Below are 17,125 nucleotides of genomic sequence, written 5' to 3' on the forward strand. Positions count from 1 at the left end.
TATAATATAGATATAGTGCCTCATGCCCTAAATGATACGTAACTCGCAATTTGTTGGTGAGGAAAGCTGTGTTAGCATGTCACTAGTTGTGGTCAGATAAATGAATAGAAATATATTTTTCAAAATACTGGTGAAGGTGAAAGTTTTCCAAGCCTTTAGAAAAGACGCATGTTTAGTAAAGTCAGTAACGAGCTATTTGGGTCTTTCTGAATACAAACCTAATGGTCACTCTTTTTCTCCTCTGTGATAGATTCTGGCTCAGAGAACTGCCGATCAGTGATACAGCAGCATGCTACGGCACTGGGACTGGCCATATTTGGCTTACTAGTGGAACGCTGCATCGAACAGTTAAAAGAAGCTGCTAAAGGTGAGTCTTAATGTCTGTACCTGTGACATGTTCTTTTCTTTGGGGCCTAAATTGAACAAACAAGGAACAGTGTTCCTATATTCTATGTAACACTGTTTTAAGTGTTGGCATGTTTCTTTCCAGATGAAATAAGCACATAAAATAGACAACCTTTTTAATGAGGTTGTGCTCTGTGTTGTTTACAAACTGCTAATGCTTTGATCATTACCTAGCTCCTGTCCTTAGTGAGTTGCTGAATACTGTAGTGTGCTGTGTTTTGAACATGTGTTTCCATGTTCAGCCAAAAGACTTCAGGCTACAGTGGCTCAACAGACCAACCAGGGGAAGAAAGGCTGCTCAGTCAGTGTAGCGTGAGACTGAGTGGCAAGGAACAGGGTCTGCGCTGTAATTCCACACGCACCCTGTTCCCAATCTCAACCGTGTCCTCCAAGGTTATGCCAAATGGAGATAGAATCATTCAGCACAGAAAGGATGCCTTCTGCCCATTGTGCCTGTGCTGGCTCTTTGAAAGAGCTATCCAATTAGTTACACTTTCTCTCTTCCCCATTGCCCTGCAATGTTTTTCCTTTTCAAGTATATAACCAGTTCTGGTTCTTTTGCCAATTATCTTAAAACTTTGTTCTCCAGTTACTGATCCTCCTGCCAGTGAAAACAGTTGCTCCTTATCTACTGTATTGAAACCCTATATAATTTTGAATGCCTTTATGAAATCACCCTTGAACTTGCTTAAAGTGAAGTCCTTGCCACATGGAGGGAAAGAAAATGGCTGGACAATGATTTACGTTGTAGGAAGATCCTAAAAGGAGGGAGGGCCGAGTGATGCATGTATCTGGGGTTTGGGGTTGGAATAACTGAGAAACTGAACCCAAAGGCTTCTCTCATGCCCACTTTGTGCTGCTACCTGACAAGAATATTTCAGGATCCCTGTTATCCAACTGTTCAAAATGGATTATAATTATTATCATAATAAATGGCCAGTTACTGCCAGAAATGCTAACAATTTCTGATGGGGTCCAGTCTTTTGGGCTACCCTTTAGAATGTTCATTCTGAGATTTTCAAGAAAAGAGGTAGAGAGAAAACAGGGAACTACAGGCCAGTTAGCCTAACATCAGTCATTGGGAAGATGCTGGAAACTGTTATTAAAGAAGTCTTAACATTGCACTTGGAAAAGCATAGTATGATTAGAATAAGTCAACATGGTTTTACTAAAAGGAGATCCTGTTTGACAAATTTATTAGAGTTTTTTGAGGATGTAGCTAGCAGGGTAGATAAAGGGGAACCAGTCGATGTAGTATACCTGGATTTTCAAAAGGCATTCAATAATGTGCCACATAAAAGATTAATCAGCAAGATAAGGGCTCATGGTGTTGGGGGTAATATATTAGCGTGGACAGAGGATTGGTTAACAGACAGGAAGCAGAGTGTGTGCATAAATGGGGCGTTTTCATGTTGGCAGGCAGTGAATAGTGGGGTGCTGCAAAGATCAGTGCTGGGGCCTCAGCTATTTATACTCTGTCTCTTCATCCAAGTCATTAATATAGGGAGTAATATATCCAAGTTTGCTGATGATGCAAAGCTCGGTGGAAAGGTAAGCTGCGTGGAGGATGTAGAGAGGCTGCAAAGAGATATAGACAGGTTAAGTGAGTGGGCAACAAGATGGCAAATGGAGTATAATGTAGGGAAGTGTGAAATTGTTCATTTTGGTCATAAAAATAGAAAAGCAGCAATTTTTCTAAAAGGTGTGAAACTGGTGAGTGTTGATGATGTTGAGAGAGTCTTGGGGTACTCGTACAAGGAACGCACAAAGTTAACATACAGGTGCAGCAGGCTATTAGGAAGGCAAATGGCATGTTGGCCTTTATTGCAAAGGGATTGGGGTACAGGAATAAAGAAGTCTTGCTAAAATTGGACAGGGACCCCACCTGGAATACTGTGCGCAGTTTCGGTGTCCACATTTAAGAAAGGATATACTTGCACTGGAGGCAGTGCAGCGAAGATTTGCTAAATTGGTGCCTGGGATGAGGGGGTTGTCCTATGATGAGAGACTGAGTAAATTGGGCCTATATTCTCTGGAGTTTAGAAGAATGAGAGGCAATCTAATTGAGACATGCAAGATTCTGAAAGGGTTTGATAGGGTAGAAGCTGAGAGATTGTTCCCACTGGTCATGGAATCTAAAACATGGGAACACAGTCTCAGGATAAGGGGCCAATCATTCAGGACTGAGATGAGGAGAAATTACTTCACTCAAAAGGTTGTGAATCTTTGGAATTCTCTACCCCAGGAGGGTTGTAGATGCTCCATCATTGAATACATTTAAGGCTGGGATTGATAGATTTTTGGTCTTGCAGGGAATCAAAGGTTGTGGGGAGTGGGCAGGAAAATGAAATTGATGCCGAAGATCAGTCATGATCGTATTGAATGGCAGAGTAGGCTCGATAGGCCTATGGTCTACTTCTCCTATTTCTTGTGCTCTTATTATTTGAAAGTTCCAAGGTATATCATTAATTCCATACCGCTCCCCGGTGCCTTTGACTACAATGCCTTTGACCATGACTATTCCGGTCCTGACCTGGCTTCCCTTCCAGCTTTCACCCATCCAAAACTCTGCTTCCTCGTTTCCTAACCTGCACACAGTCTTTTTCTCCCATTACACCCTGTTTTTGCTGACTTATGTTCGCTCCCAGTCCTCCAATGTCTTCAGTTTAAAATTCTCTGGTAAGGCCCCAACTGGAGTATTGCATCCAGTTCTGGTCACTACACTTTGTGAAGGATGAGAGGTAAAGGCCTGCTCGGTTCTGCCAATGAAACCTGACCCGAGCCTGACAGAACCACATGTGACCTGGCCCAAGTCCTTTGATTTTTTTCCTATGCCCAACCCAACCCAACCCGACCACCGGAATAAAGTTGATTATTTTAGAGAGGTTGTGCTCTACTTTGGATGGAATCGCTCACTGCAGACAAGTGCGGAGTGTTTCCCGCCTTGATGTCCTGGCTGTCACTGTGTCTGACCCGAGCCCGAACCCGACACATGTCGTCGGGCCCGGTCGGGTTAGAGTCGGGTAGCCATGGTCTAATGAGAGGGTCCTTGAGAGGGTGCAGAGGAGATTTACCAGAATGGTTCCAGGGATGGGGGATCTTAGCTATAAGGTTAGGTTGGAGAAGCTGGTCTTGTTCGCCCTGGAGCAAAGGCGATTGAGGGGAGATTTGATGGAGGTGTACAAGATTATGACAGGCTTAGATAAGTTAGGCAAGGAAAAACCGTTCCCACTAACTGATGGTACAAGGACTAGGGGACACAGATTGATGGTTTTGGTCAATAGATGCAGGGGGTATGTGAGGAAGAACTTTTTTACGCAGTGAGTGGTAATGACCTGGAACTCGCCGCCCACGAGGGTGATGGAAGCGGAGACAATCAATCATTTCAAAGGAAAATTGGTTGGGCACTTGAAGGAAATAAATTTGCAGGGCTACGGGGAATGAGTAGGAGTGTGGGACTAACTGGATTGCTCTGTGGAGAGCCAGCATGGACTCGATGGGCCAAATGGCTTCCTATGCTGTAAATGACTCTTTAAAAGCTCCATGGCCCCTCCCTATTTCTGTAATCTCCTCCAGACCGATAACCGCCCCCCCCCCCCAGCTGCCAAACCCATCCGTTCCAATGCATTTGGCCTTTTGTGCATCTCCCTCTTCCCTCCCACTGTTGGTCGTGACTTTAGTCCGCATGCTCTGCAATTGCATTCATGAAGCCCTCTGCACATTCACCTCTCTTTGCTCTTTTATGTGCCTCCTTAAATCCCACATCCTCATACAAGCTTTCAGTCTCCCCCCTCCCTGGGGCGAGGGGGTTGTCCTATGATGAGAGACTGAGTAAATTAGACCTGTATTCTCTGGAGTTTAGGAGAATGGGAGGCCACCTAATTGAGACATGCAAGTTTCTGAAAAGGCTTGATAGGGAGAAACTGAGAGATTGTTTCCACTGGTCAGGGAATCTAGAACACGGGGACACAGTCTTAGGATAAGGGGTCAATCGTTCAGGACTGAGATGAGGAGAAATTACTACTCTCAAAGGGTTGTGAATCTTTGGAATTCTCTACCCCAGAGGGTTGTGGATGCTCCATCATTAAATACATTAAGGCTGGGATAGATGAATTTTTGGTCTCACAGGGAATCAAGGGATATGGGGAGCGGGCAGGAAAGTGAAATTGAAGTCCAAGATCAGCCATGATCGTATTGAATGGCGGAGCAGGCTCGATAGGCCATATGGTCTACTTCTCCTATTTCTTGTGTTCTTGTGTCCTAATATCTCCTCCTTTGGCTTGCTGTCTGTTTTTTTGCCAGATTTTGCATTTGCAAAATGCCTTGGGGTGTTTTCTTCCATGTTAAAGATGCTGTATGAAAGAAAGTTGATTCTGCAAGGCTGGAAAGAAACTTTATGTGTAACACGTGGTACAAACCAGTTACTAATTGGACTTGTTGACTTGGATATATGGATGATGGAAAGTCTCCTGTTCCTTTTGCCTGTTAAGTTGCTGTAATTATCAGCTCTCATTGGGTTCCATTTCCATTGTGAATGACATGTTACTGCAATTATGTGTCACTGGGAGCACACGATGAGTCTTGTCATTGTGAACTTCTTAAAGATGATCTGAATTAATGAGTGCTTCTGAGGAGCAAACAGTTCTCACATGCTCAGATCTGAAGTTTTTAAAGATTCTGGTATATGAGAGGACCACTTTCTCTTTAGATAAACTGTTCTCTGGAAAAACTCCAGTTGATCTCCATATGAGTTGTTTTCCCTCCATAACTTAGTGTCACATTGGCCTCAGAGTTTCCATCTTGGGGGCATGGCCTTTTTAACTCTCAGTGCTCAAGTCGTTTCTGCGTTACTTTTGAGATTGGAGTTTACTGTGTGATTATAAATTGTAATGACCCCTATTTGATGTGCACTATAGGTTATTTTACATGTGTTCAGTATATTTTGATGGACACGTGGAAAACAAATCATGCCTTAAATTCTTCGAGTACCTACAGTTTAAAAAAAAATGTAAATAATTTTACAGCTCAAAGAGTCATTTTTATGTGATTCTATTTCTTGTTTTCAGACAATTTAGGAGCAGTTATATACAGATTCTTAGCTGGTTGGCAGTAAGCAAAAAGACAGTAATTCAATCTCTGGATTCGGACAACATATCTAAACTACAACAAGCTTATGATGTCATCTGGAGTCCCCTTGATTTAATTTACAGCCATAATACTCACTACAAACATCTATCAATTTTTCTAATATAGATGTGTGTGTGTTCACCGTATGTGGTTTTAAGATTCATATTTTGCGAATGATGACTGGAAACAGCGCTGAGGGTGCAACAAACTTTGTAGATGCATTCACAGAAAAATACAGTGAAGAGTCGTTTTGCACATCTAAAGCTGAGTTGTGAGGAAGTAAGGAGTGAAGTATACATAAGTATTATTTTTGTTTTAATAGAGAGTGTTAAAATTGCAGATTGTTGGAAACAAAACCAGCTTGCTCAGCCTGTTCTCACTGGTTCTTTGTTTTTGAGATGTGGGCAAACTGACAAGGCTATTACATTTATTGTCCCTCCTGAGTTGTGTTCAGAGCACTAAGAGCCAACTGCATAATGTGAAATTGGAGTCACATGTAGGTGAAATCAGGTAGGGATTCCCATCCTCGGGGAGGGGAGCCTGAACAACATCAGTGAACCAATTGGATTTGTTTTATAACAAAGCAGCTGCTTTCATCATCATTTCTGGTATCAAACCACAGATTTATTACGTTCAGTTTTACTACTTGCCATGCTGGGATTTAATCGCTCCACCTCTGGCTTGTTAGTCCAGTGCCATAACCACTAGGTACTACTACTGTAGTTAGTAAGGAACAGAATGATCAAGACTGCCACTGTTGAATTCAGCATAGCTATCTCTGAAATTATACAAAACTAAACTATGGTGCCAAAAGGCAACGTTGCGTAGACATTTAATCTTTCAATTATGACCACATTTCGTTAATACCTGGTAAAGTTCTGGAGAAATCATAAAACAAATGAGTTGTGTAAATGTACTGTTACTCAGCAGGTGTCTGGCATTCTCGAAGGGCCTCTCTCAGGAAGCTCTCTTAATGGAACAACTTGGCTGGAGAGGAAGTCACTCAAGAGGTTTCCTTGCAGGAGTGGTTTTTCCAATGAGTCTCTCAGGAGGCTGTTTAATGTCTGATTGGCAAAGGGAAGGTTAACTCAGGAGGCCTCTGTGTTGGCTAGGTTTTTCAAAAAAACTTCCTTATGCGACTGCTTTTCTCAGAAGTGGACATACGAACAAGGTTTCCAAACTGAGTTGCCCTGTTGTTTTTTTCTCGTGATTGCATTACTTGAAGATTCATGTTGATGACTCCCACTGCAAGGAAATGAGACATATTTGACATGTGCAATGTTAGGTGCCTGTGTGTGTTATTGGGGGGCTTTCACTATTGCTATTGGTGAGCATGATGCACAGATGGGAAACTATGCTGCCAGCTATTCTACTCTGGAGAGGGCAGTCTGGGCTCAAGACATCCTCCCAGTCCAGATATGTGATCTTGTATGCATTTAATTTAGATTTAGCAGTGTATTTTGTCATGCTAGCCCCCAACTTGCCAAGAATGAGGCACATTAATTTAGTCATGAACATTGATTTTAAGCTGTTACTGGAGTGAAGAAAGGACTCGTAAAACAGATCAGCTGTGGCTAGAAAATACATTTGCATATTAACAGATGGTGCTTGGAAGGCCAAAGGGCCATTGCCTGACACATTCAACTCACAATGGACCTTGATCACCAGGTATTGTGTGTAAGAGGAGCATTCCAGAGACTGCTAAGGTGATACAATCCAAGACGTGGTTAGAACAGTTAGTCCCATGACTAACCTGCTTGGCAACCTGGGTTTTTCTGAATTGTACAAACAGTTCGAACTGAGAGTGTCTGCTTCTGGACTGAGAAGATCTCTCCTGTTTGCTCCCATCTCTTTCTCACAAGCCGCTGAATTCATTGAAGACATATGAACCCCAATAGAGAAAAGTCTCCTACAGCGAACAATGTTTAAGAAGGATACTGGGCCCCAACAAAAAGCAAGATCTCCCTACAATCAAGGACTCTACAGTGAGCTCAAAGAACCATAACAAAAACTCTTCAGATACTGCCTCAAATTTTTCCCCTTTATTTTTCTTCTCTTTTCTGTCTCTATTTGCATGTGTGTATCGCGTATGCATGCTAGTGTAAGCACGTCGTGTATCTGTAGGCGTCAACCGAGTTAGAGTTTAATAAATTTCAACTTTTCTACTTTAAACCTAAGAAAACTTGTTTGTGCTGGCTTCTTTGTCTTATAATTGGAAAGCAGTGAACAAGGATTCACCGAGGGGGAGCTAAAAACGGTGTGTTTAAAATTAAACCCTGTTATAGTAAGACCAGGTGAAAGCTGACAAGGACTCCTAGACGCATAAACAGATCGTAACAATTTGTTCCTGTGGGTTTTCTAAATGGAGTATCTAATAGATGACAACTTGTTTACATTTCTGACTTGTACCAAATGGCGTTCAGCAAGCTGGCAGTCACAGAGCCGCAGCATTGCTTTACAAACTATCTGCTTGTCAGTTTCAGGACACTGTTGTAACCTGACATGCAACTAGCTGGAGACCTCAGCAATGCACTGCAGTAACGTAAATAATGCAGTGTGTGATTTATCGGCAACTGATCTTGCTAGTATACTGCAGATTCTGCTGCTTTTTAAAATTACTTAAAACAAAAATATGGCCCACTTAAGAAAGAATGCATGACATTGCTGGTTAGCATGCTGCCGTTTTACTTCTAGACTCTGGGTTGAAATCCAGCCCAGAGTAATAATGAGTCTCCTCACTGTGCTGGTTTTAGTCGTCTCAACTCCGTTCATAGTTGGTGCAAGTCTGCAGGATGGACCTTCCCCCATCCAGCACTTAGTCACACTTCTAGTTGAATTCTGAGTTGCCTTCTGTTTGAGGTGCTCTCCCCAATTTCTGTTCATGGTTAATCTCATAAAGCAATGGAAGAACAATGAAAACATTGTATGTTTTCAAAAAGGAGTTAGATATATCTCCTGGGTCTAAAGGGATCAAAGGGTATGGGGTGAAAGCAGGAACAAGCTACTGAGTTGGATGATCAGCCATAATCCTAATGAATGGTGGAGCAGGCTCGAAGGGCCTAATAGCCTGCAACTAGTTTTTAAGAAGAAAACTGATGTAGACAACAAATTAAGCAATGCAGAGATAGGGAATAAGAAGAACTTTCCTACAGTACAAATCTGCTGGTAGATTACTAAGATCCCACAAACAGCATTGAAATAAATGACCAATTTGTTAGTTTTTCCAGTTGTGGGTTGAGCGATAAATGTTGGCCAGATTACTGGGAGAAACTTCCCTGCTCGTCTTCAAATGGTGCTGTGGCAGCCAGAGCCTCTGTTTATTTTCAGTTCTGATAGATTGCACCTCTGACAGTACAGCACTCCCTTACCAGCCTTACAAGTCCTGAAGCAGGACTTGAACCTCTGACCTCCTGACTCAGGTGAGAGTGCTCGCCGCTGAGCCAAGCTGATGCTTGTGATTAAGAATGGAAGGAATATAAAGATCAGTGTGAAGACCTTTAACAAATATGTTCATAGCAAGCAAATGATCAGGGAAATGCTAGGACCTCTGTAGAATCACAAGGGGGGCACAGTACCTAGTGACCAATTAATGGAAGATATCCTGAATCATGGCTTTGTGTTCATGGTAGTAGGGTCTATGAGTTCATCCCAGTTTAGAGGGGGAATTTCACTGGCGGGGTGAGAAAATATTAAAAAATTTTAGAAGTTATCTGTCAACATGTGATAGACAGTTTGAGAACACTACAGGAGAACACAGACATTGCCTGATCTGGATGGGACCATATCCTGGGAAAATTATAGGAATGACTAATATAATCTGTCACATACTGGACGGATTAATTGGAAATGGGATTGATGAATATCCTTTTAATTTATAACAAACGCATGAATCTACAGGCCAGTGATCTTTGCCGTCTATACTGGGTAAAATGGAGGCTAATATGAAGGAGGGAATAATGAAACACTTGAAGGAATACAGATGAATAAGCGAGAATTATATTATTTCACAGGATGTGGGCGTCGCTGGCGAAGCCAACATTTGTTGCCTAATCCTAATTGCCCTTGAGAAGGTGGTGGTGAGCATAGCTTTATTGGAGGAGATCATGCCTGACAAATCTACTGAGCTTCAAAGTGCTAACATGGTGGACGAATTGAATCAGCAGATGTTAAATATTTAGATTTTCTAATTACTGAGTGGTGTGCTAGACCATCTTAGAAGGCATCAAGAAACAACCACTAAGTGAGGACTGGAGTCACATTTAGGCCGAGGCCTCGGTATGGTGGCAGTTTCCTTTCTATGAGGGGGATTAGTGAACCAGTAGGCATTAAATCACAATCCAGCAGCCTTTGTGGTCCAATTTTCTGGTGTCCGCCTCAATTTAGCAGATTTATTGAATTGAATTTTACCATTTGCCTTGTTGGGATTTGAACTCATTACACTATTGCTTCATAAACTATAGGACTCTCCAGGACAAAGAGAAGAAATCAGGTAAAGCTTGCCATTGCAGGTAAACTAACCACTGTTATTGCAAGACAAGTCTTTTATTTTCAATAAAAAAAAATTAAGAATTGAACTTTGGAGGACATAAAAGATCATCTCACTCAGGCTGCGGAAGGACATTTGAAAGACGAGGGTGCCCATCTCTGAAATGGAAAACTTCAGGAGATGGGGATGACGGACAGCTTGGCTCTGACGTCGTCACAGTCAGCACTGGGATAAGGAGAGCTGAAGAAGAGTGATGAGATACAACTCATGAAATTTGGGTTGAGTGTAGTTGAAGCAGTGTATGGGAGGTTGAAGGTGAGAAAGTGAGGGAGGGTTGAGGTGATGATCTATAGAGATCACTTGGAAAGGAGATGTAGGATAAAGATATCAACCAATCTGCATTTAGCCTCCCCAGTATGGCCTCCATACACTGAGCAGTGACTAAATATGCTTAATACAGATCAGTCACTGTGACAGATAGAATGAGTGCTGGTGCCTCAGACAATGGGGTGCAAAGCAATAAATGGGCAGGTGTTGTACGTCTTGTGGTTTGAAGGGAAAGCACTTAGGATGAGAGTAGTCACGAATTCCCAACTCACCCTTCCCCAACATCGCCTACTTCCTGAATGTCCCTCCTCCAACACCCCACTACTACCCGAATGTCCCTTCTCCAACATCCTCACTAATTCCCAACTGTCTGTTCTTCAATGTCCCCACTTCCCAACTGTCTCCTCTTCAACGTCCCCGCTTCCCAACCGTCCCTTCTTCAATGTCCCCACTTCCCAACTGTCTCCTCTTCAATGTCCCCACTTCCCAACTGTCTCCTCTTCAATGTCCCCACTTCCCAACTGTCTCCTCTTCAACGTCCCCGCTTCCCAACCGTCCCTTCTTCAATGTCCCCACTTCCCAACCGTCCCTTCTTCAATGTCCCCACTTCCCAACTGTCTCTTCTTCAATGTCCCCACTTCCCAACTGTCTCTTCTTCAACGACCCCGCTTCCCAACCGTCCCTTCTTCAACGTCCCCGCTTCCCAACCGTCCCTTCTTCAACGTCCCCGCTTCCCAACCGTCCCTTCTTCAACGTCCCCGCTTCCCAACCGTCCCTTCTTCAATGTCCCCGCTTCCCAACCGTCCCTTCTTCAATGTCCCCGCTTCCCAACCGTCCCTTCTTCAATGTCCCCGCTTCCCAACTGTCTCCTCTTCAACGTCCCCGCTTCCCAACCGTCCCTTCTTCAATGTCCCTGCTTCCCAACTGTCTCTTCTTCAATGTCCCCGCTTCCCAACTGTCTCCTCTTCAACGTCCCCGCTTCCCAACCGTCCCTTCTTCAACGTCCCCGTTTCCCAACTGTCTCATCTTCAACGTCCCCGCTTCCCAACTGTCTCATCTTCAACGTCCCCGCTTCCCAACCGTCTCATCTTCAACGTCCCCGCTTCCCAACCGTCTCTTCTTCAACGTCCCCGCTTCCCAACCGTCTCTCCTTCAATGTCCCCGCTTCCCAACTGTCTCCTCCTCAATGTCCCCACTTCCCAACTGTCTCTTCTCCAACCTCCCATTGCTTGCTGACATGTCTCTTCTCCAACCTCCCATTGCTTGCCGACTGTCTCTTTGCCAACGTCCTCACTAACTCGAACACATGGGATCCAGAGTGAGCTAGCAAATTGGATACAAAATTGGCTGGATGGTAGTGGAGGGTTGTTTTTCAGATTGGAGGCCGGTGACCAGTGGTGTGCCGCAGGGATCGGTGGTGGGCCCTCTGTTGTTTGTCATGTATGTTAATGACTTGGATGTGAATGTAAGGGGCATGATTAGTAAGTTTGCAGATGACACCAAAATTGGTGGTATAGTGGACAGTGAAGAAGGTTGTCTAAGGTTACAACAGGATATAGATCAACTGGGAAAGTGGGCAATGGAGTGGCAAATGGAATTTAACGCAGACAAGTGTGAAGTGATGCATTTTGGGAAGTTAAACCAGGGCAGGACATATACAGTGAATGGCAGGGCCCTGGGGAGTGTTCTTGAGCAGAGAGACCTTGGGGTGCATGTACATAGTTCCCTGAAAGTGGCAGCACAGGTGGACAGGGTGGTGAAGAAGGCCTATGGCATGCTTGCCTTCATCGGCTGAGGCATTGAGTACAAGAGTTGGGACGTCATGTTACAGTTGTACATAAGGTTGGTTAGGCCGCATTTGGAGTACTGTGTGCAGTTCTGGTCGCTGCACTACAGGAAAGACGTGATTAAGCTAGAGAGGGTGCAGAAAAGATTCACAAGGATGTTGCCTGGTTTGGAGGGCTTGAGTAATAAAGAGAGATTGGATAGGCTGAGTCTGTTTTCCCTGGAGCGAAGGAGGCTGAGAGGGGACATGATAGAGGTATATAAAATTATGAGAGGCATAGAGAGGGTAGATAGCCAGAGTCTGTTTCCCATGGTAGGGGTGACTAAAACTAGAGGGCATAGATTTAAGATGAGAGGGAGGAGGTTTAAAGGGCATCTAAGGAGTACATTTTTCACACAAAGAATAGTGGGTATCTGGAATGAGCTGCCTGAGGAGGTGGTGGAGGCAGGAACAGTAGCAACATTTAAGAGGCATCTGGACAGGTACTTGAATGAGCAAGGCATAGACGGATATGGAATTAATGCAGGCAGGTGGGATTAGTATCGATAGGCATTATGGTTGGCATGGACGCAGTGGGCCGAAGGCCCTGTTTCTATGCTGTACGACTCTATGACTCTATCACTCCCGACTGTGTCTTCTCCAACGTCCCCCTGCTACCTGACTATCTTTTGGTGAACACAACCTGTACTTCCCAGCTGTTCCTTCTCCAACACTACCCATACCTCCTGAATGTCCCTTCTCTTACGGCACTTGTACTGGCGCTTCCCGACTCTCCACCACCACCTGTACTCGGGTTTCCTCTCGCCTTGGACCCTCCTGGATATGTAAGCAACCCAGATCACCAAGCACAATACTTACTTATGAACCTGTAAATCTTCCAGTTCTGTTGTTCTCCCCATGTGAACAGCATCGATCAGGTCTCGGATCCAGCTCTTTACCATGGTTCCAGGCTGAATTTGTTTCACACACAGTGCAGGAACAGAATCTAGTGGCAGTCTGCACGTAACCAATGCTTACAGTGGCAAACTGATGCAGGTGAAATGTGGGCTGACTGTATTCACAAGACAAGATGTTTATGTGGAAGATATTTATATGTATTTATTGGTGATATTTTAATTAAATGTCTGAATAAAACACACAGGAAATGCTGGAAACACAGCAGCTTTAGGCAGAGATCCTTTGTCAGTACTGACAAAGTCAGACTACTCTCATCCTAAGCGCTTTCCCTTTAAACCGCAAGACATACAATACCTGTACATTTACTGCTTTGCACCCCATTGTCTGAGGCACCAGCACTCATTCTATCTGACACAGTGACTGATCTGTATTAAGCATATTTAGTCACTGCTCACAGTATGGTGTCCATACTGGAGAAGCTAAATGCAGATTGGTTGATAGCTTTATCCTACATCTCCTTCCTGAGTGATCTCTATAGATCATCACCTCAACCCTCCCTCAGTTTCTCACCTTCAACCTCCCATGCACAGCTTCAACTATGCTTAATCCAAACTTTGAGTTGTATCTCAAAACCCTCTTCAGTTGGGAAGTACAGGTAGTGTTGGAGAAGGGACATGTTGGGAGGTGGAGGACATTTGAGAAGGGACATTCAGGAAGTAGGGGATGTTGGGGAAGGGACAGTTGGTAATTAGTGAGGATGTTGGAGAAGGGACAGCCGGGAAGTAAAGGTAGTGTTCGAGATGCGACAGTTGGGAAGTAGGGGATATTGGGGAAGGGACAGTCGAAGTAGAGGAATAGTCGGGAAGTGGGGAATGTTGGAGAAGGGACAGTTGGGAAGTGAGGGTGTTTTTTTTTTAAATTCATTCATGGGATGTGAGTGTTGCTGACCAGGCCAGCATTTATTGCCCATCCCTAATTGTCCTTGAGAAGGTGGCAGTGAGCTGCTTTCTTGAACTGCAGCAGTCCTTGAGCTGTAGGTATGCCAACAGTGCTGTTAGGAAGGGAGTGTCAGGATTTTGACCCAGCGACAGTGAAGGAACGGCGATATAGTTCCAAGTCAGGATGGTGTGTGACTTGGAGGGGAACTTGCAGGTGGTGGTGTTCTCATGCATCTGCTGCTCTTGTCCTTCTAGCTGGTAGAGGTCGTGAGTTTGGAAGGTGCTGTTGAAGGAGCCTTGGTGAGTTGCTGCAGTGCATCTTGTAGATGGTACACACTGCTGCCACTGTGTGTCGGTGGGAAGGGAGTGAATGTTGAAGGTGGTGGATGGGGTACCAGTCAAGCGGGCTGCTTTGTCCTGGATGGTGTCAAGCTTCTTGAGTGTTGTCGGAGCTGCGCCCATCCAGGCAAGGGGAGAGCATTCCATCACCTTCCTGACTTGTGCCTTGTAGATCGTGGACAGGTATTGGGGAGTCAGGAGGTGAGTTACTCGCCACAGAATTCCCAGCCTTTGACTTGCTCTTGTAGCCACAGTATATGGCTACTCAAGTTCATATTCTGGTCATTGGTTGCCCCTAGGATGTTGATAGTGGGGATTCAGCGATGGTAATGCCATTGAACATCAAGGGGAGATGATTACATAACCTCTTGTTGGAGATGGTCATTGCCTGGCACTTGCATGGTGTGAATGTTAGTTGCCACTTCTGAGCCTAAGCCTGGTTGTTGTCCAGGTCTTGCTGTATCTGGACATGGATTGCTTCAGTATCTGAGGAGTCACGAATGGTGCTGAACATTGTGCAATCATCAGCGAACATTCCCACTTTTGACCTTATGGTGGAGGGAAGGTCATTGATGAATCAGCTGAAGATGGTTGGGCCTAGGACACTACCCTGAGGAACTCCTGCAGTGTTGTCCTGGAATTGAGATGATTGACCTGTAACATCCACAACTACCTTCCTTTGTGCTAGGTATGACTCCAACCAGTGGAGAGTTTTCCCCGATTCCCATTGAGTTCAGCTTTGCTCGGGCTCGTTGATGCCACACACAGTCAAATATTGCCTTGATGTTGAGGACAGTCACTTTCACCTCACCTCTTAAGTTCTTCTCTTTTGTCCATGTTTGGACTGAGGCTGTAATGAAGTCAGGAGCTTCGTGGTCCTGGCAGAACCCAAACTGAGCATCAGTGAGTAGGTTATTGCTGAGTAAGTGCCACTTGATGGCACTGTCGACGACCCCTTCCATCACTTTATTGATGATTGAGAGTAGGCTGATGGGGCGGTAATTGGCCAGGTTGGACTTGTCCTGCTTTTTGTGTACAGGACATACCTGGGCAATTTTCCACATTGCTGGGTAGATGCCAGTGTTGTAGCTGTACTGGAACAGATTGGCTAGGAGCGCGGCCAGTTCTGGAGCACAGGTCTTCAGTACTATTGCCGGAATATTGTCAGGGTCCATAGTCTTTGCAGTATCCAATGTCTTCAGGCGTTTCTTGATATCACATGGAGTGAATTGAATTGGCTGAAGACTGGCATCTGCGATGCTGGGAACCTGAGGAGAAGGCCGAAATGGATCATCAACTCGGCACTTCTGGCAGAAGGTGATTGCAAATGCTTCAACCTTGTTTTTTGCACTGATGTGCTGGGCTCCCCCTTCATTGAGGATGGGGATGTTTGTGAAGCCTCCTCCTCCAGTTAGTTGTTTAATTGTCTGCCACCATTCTCGATTGGATGTGGCAGGACTGCAGAACTTAGATTTGATCCATTAGTTATGGGATCGCTTAGCTCTGTCTATTGCATGCTGCTTCCACTGTTTGACATGCAAGTAGTCCTGTGTTGTAGCTTCACCAGGTTGACACCTCATTTTGAGGTATGTCTGGTGCTGCTCCTGGCCTGTTCTCCTGAACTTTTCATTGAACCAAGGTTGATCTCCGGCTTGATGGTAATGGTAGAGGGGGATATGCCAGGCCATGAGGTTACATGTTGTGGTTGAATACAATTCTGCTGTTGCTGATGGCCCACAGCGCCTCATTGATGCCCAGTTTTGAGTTGCTAGATCTGTCCCATTTAGCACAGTGGTAGTGCCACACAACACGAAGGAGGGTATCCTCAATGTGAAGACAGGACTTAATCTCCATGAGGACTGTGCGGTGGTCACTTCTACCTATACTGTCATGGACAGATGCATCTGTGACAAATTGGGGAGGATGAGGTTAAGTATGTTTTTCCTCCTTGTTGGCTCCTTCACCACTTGCTTCAGGCCCAGTTTAGCAGCTACGTCCTGTAGGATTCGGCCAGCTCGGTCAGTCATGGTGTTACCGAGTCACTCTTAGTGATAGACATTGAAGTCCCCCATCCAGTGTACATTCTGTGCTCAGCCATCCTCAGTGCTTCTTCCAGGTGGTGTTCAACATGGAGAAGCACTGATTCATCAGCTGAAGTTGGGGGTGGGATCAGTAGGTGGTAATCAGTAGGAGGTTTCCTTGCCCATGTTTGACCTGATGCTCTGAGACTTAATGGAGTCTGGAGTCAATGTTGAGGACTCCCAGGGCAGTTCCCTCCCGACTGTATGCCTTTGTGCCGCCACCTCTGGTGGGTCTGTCCTGTCGGTGGTGTCTGGGACATTGTCTGTGAGGTATGATTCCGTAAGTATGACTATGTCAGGTTGTTGCTTGACGAACCTGTGGGACAGCTCTCCCAATTTTGGCACAAGCCCCCAGATGTTAGTAAGGAGGAGTTTGCAGTGTCGACAGGGCTGGGTATGCCATTGTCGCTTCCAGTGCCTAGGTCGATGCCAAGTGGTCCATCTGGTTTCCTTCCTTTTTCAACTTTTCTCTAGCAGTTTTGTGCAACTGAGTGGCTTGCTAAGTCATTTTAGAGGGCATGTAAGAGTCAACCACATTGCTTCATGTTGGTGTGGATTTGTTAAAACCAGGATGTGCTAAGTAGAGACCACTGTACAATTAATAAACAAGTCACCTCAAAATTTTATTGCTGTGCTAGACTATCAGAATATAGTCATCCTTACCAAGGAGTGCATCAGCTTACCTAAGAGCATAAGGATCTCTGGAGCAAGAAAAGCCTATTGAGCTCATCAAATATCC

General features: G+C 44.8%; 1 protein-coding gene across 1 annotated transcript in view; it reads left to right on the forward strand.

Moving 5' to 3' along the window:
• smg6 (SMG6 nonsense mediated mRNA decay factor) overlaps positions 1-17,125 on the forward strand; it is a 451,841-nt gene that overhangs the window by 156,101 nt on the left and 278,615 nt on the right. Inside the window, 1 exon segment of the mRNA XM_068010820.1 lies at positions 251-367. Coding sequence (XP_067866921.1) covers positions 251-367 — 117 coding nt within the window.

This window comes from Heterodontus francisci, chromosome 30 (genome assembly GCF_036365525.1).
Source record: "Heterodontus francisci isolate sHetFra1 chromosome 30, sHetFra1.hap1, whole genome shotgun sequence".
Lineage (NCBI taxonomy): Eukaryota > Metazoa > Chordata > Chondrichthyes > Heterodontiformes > Heterodontidae > Heterodontus > Heterodontus francisci.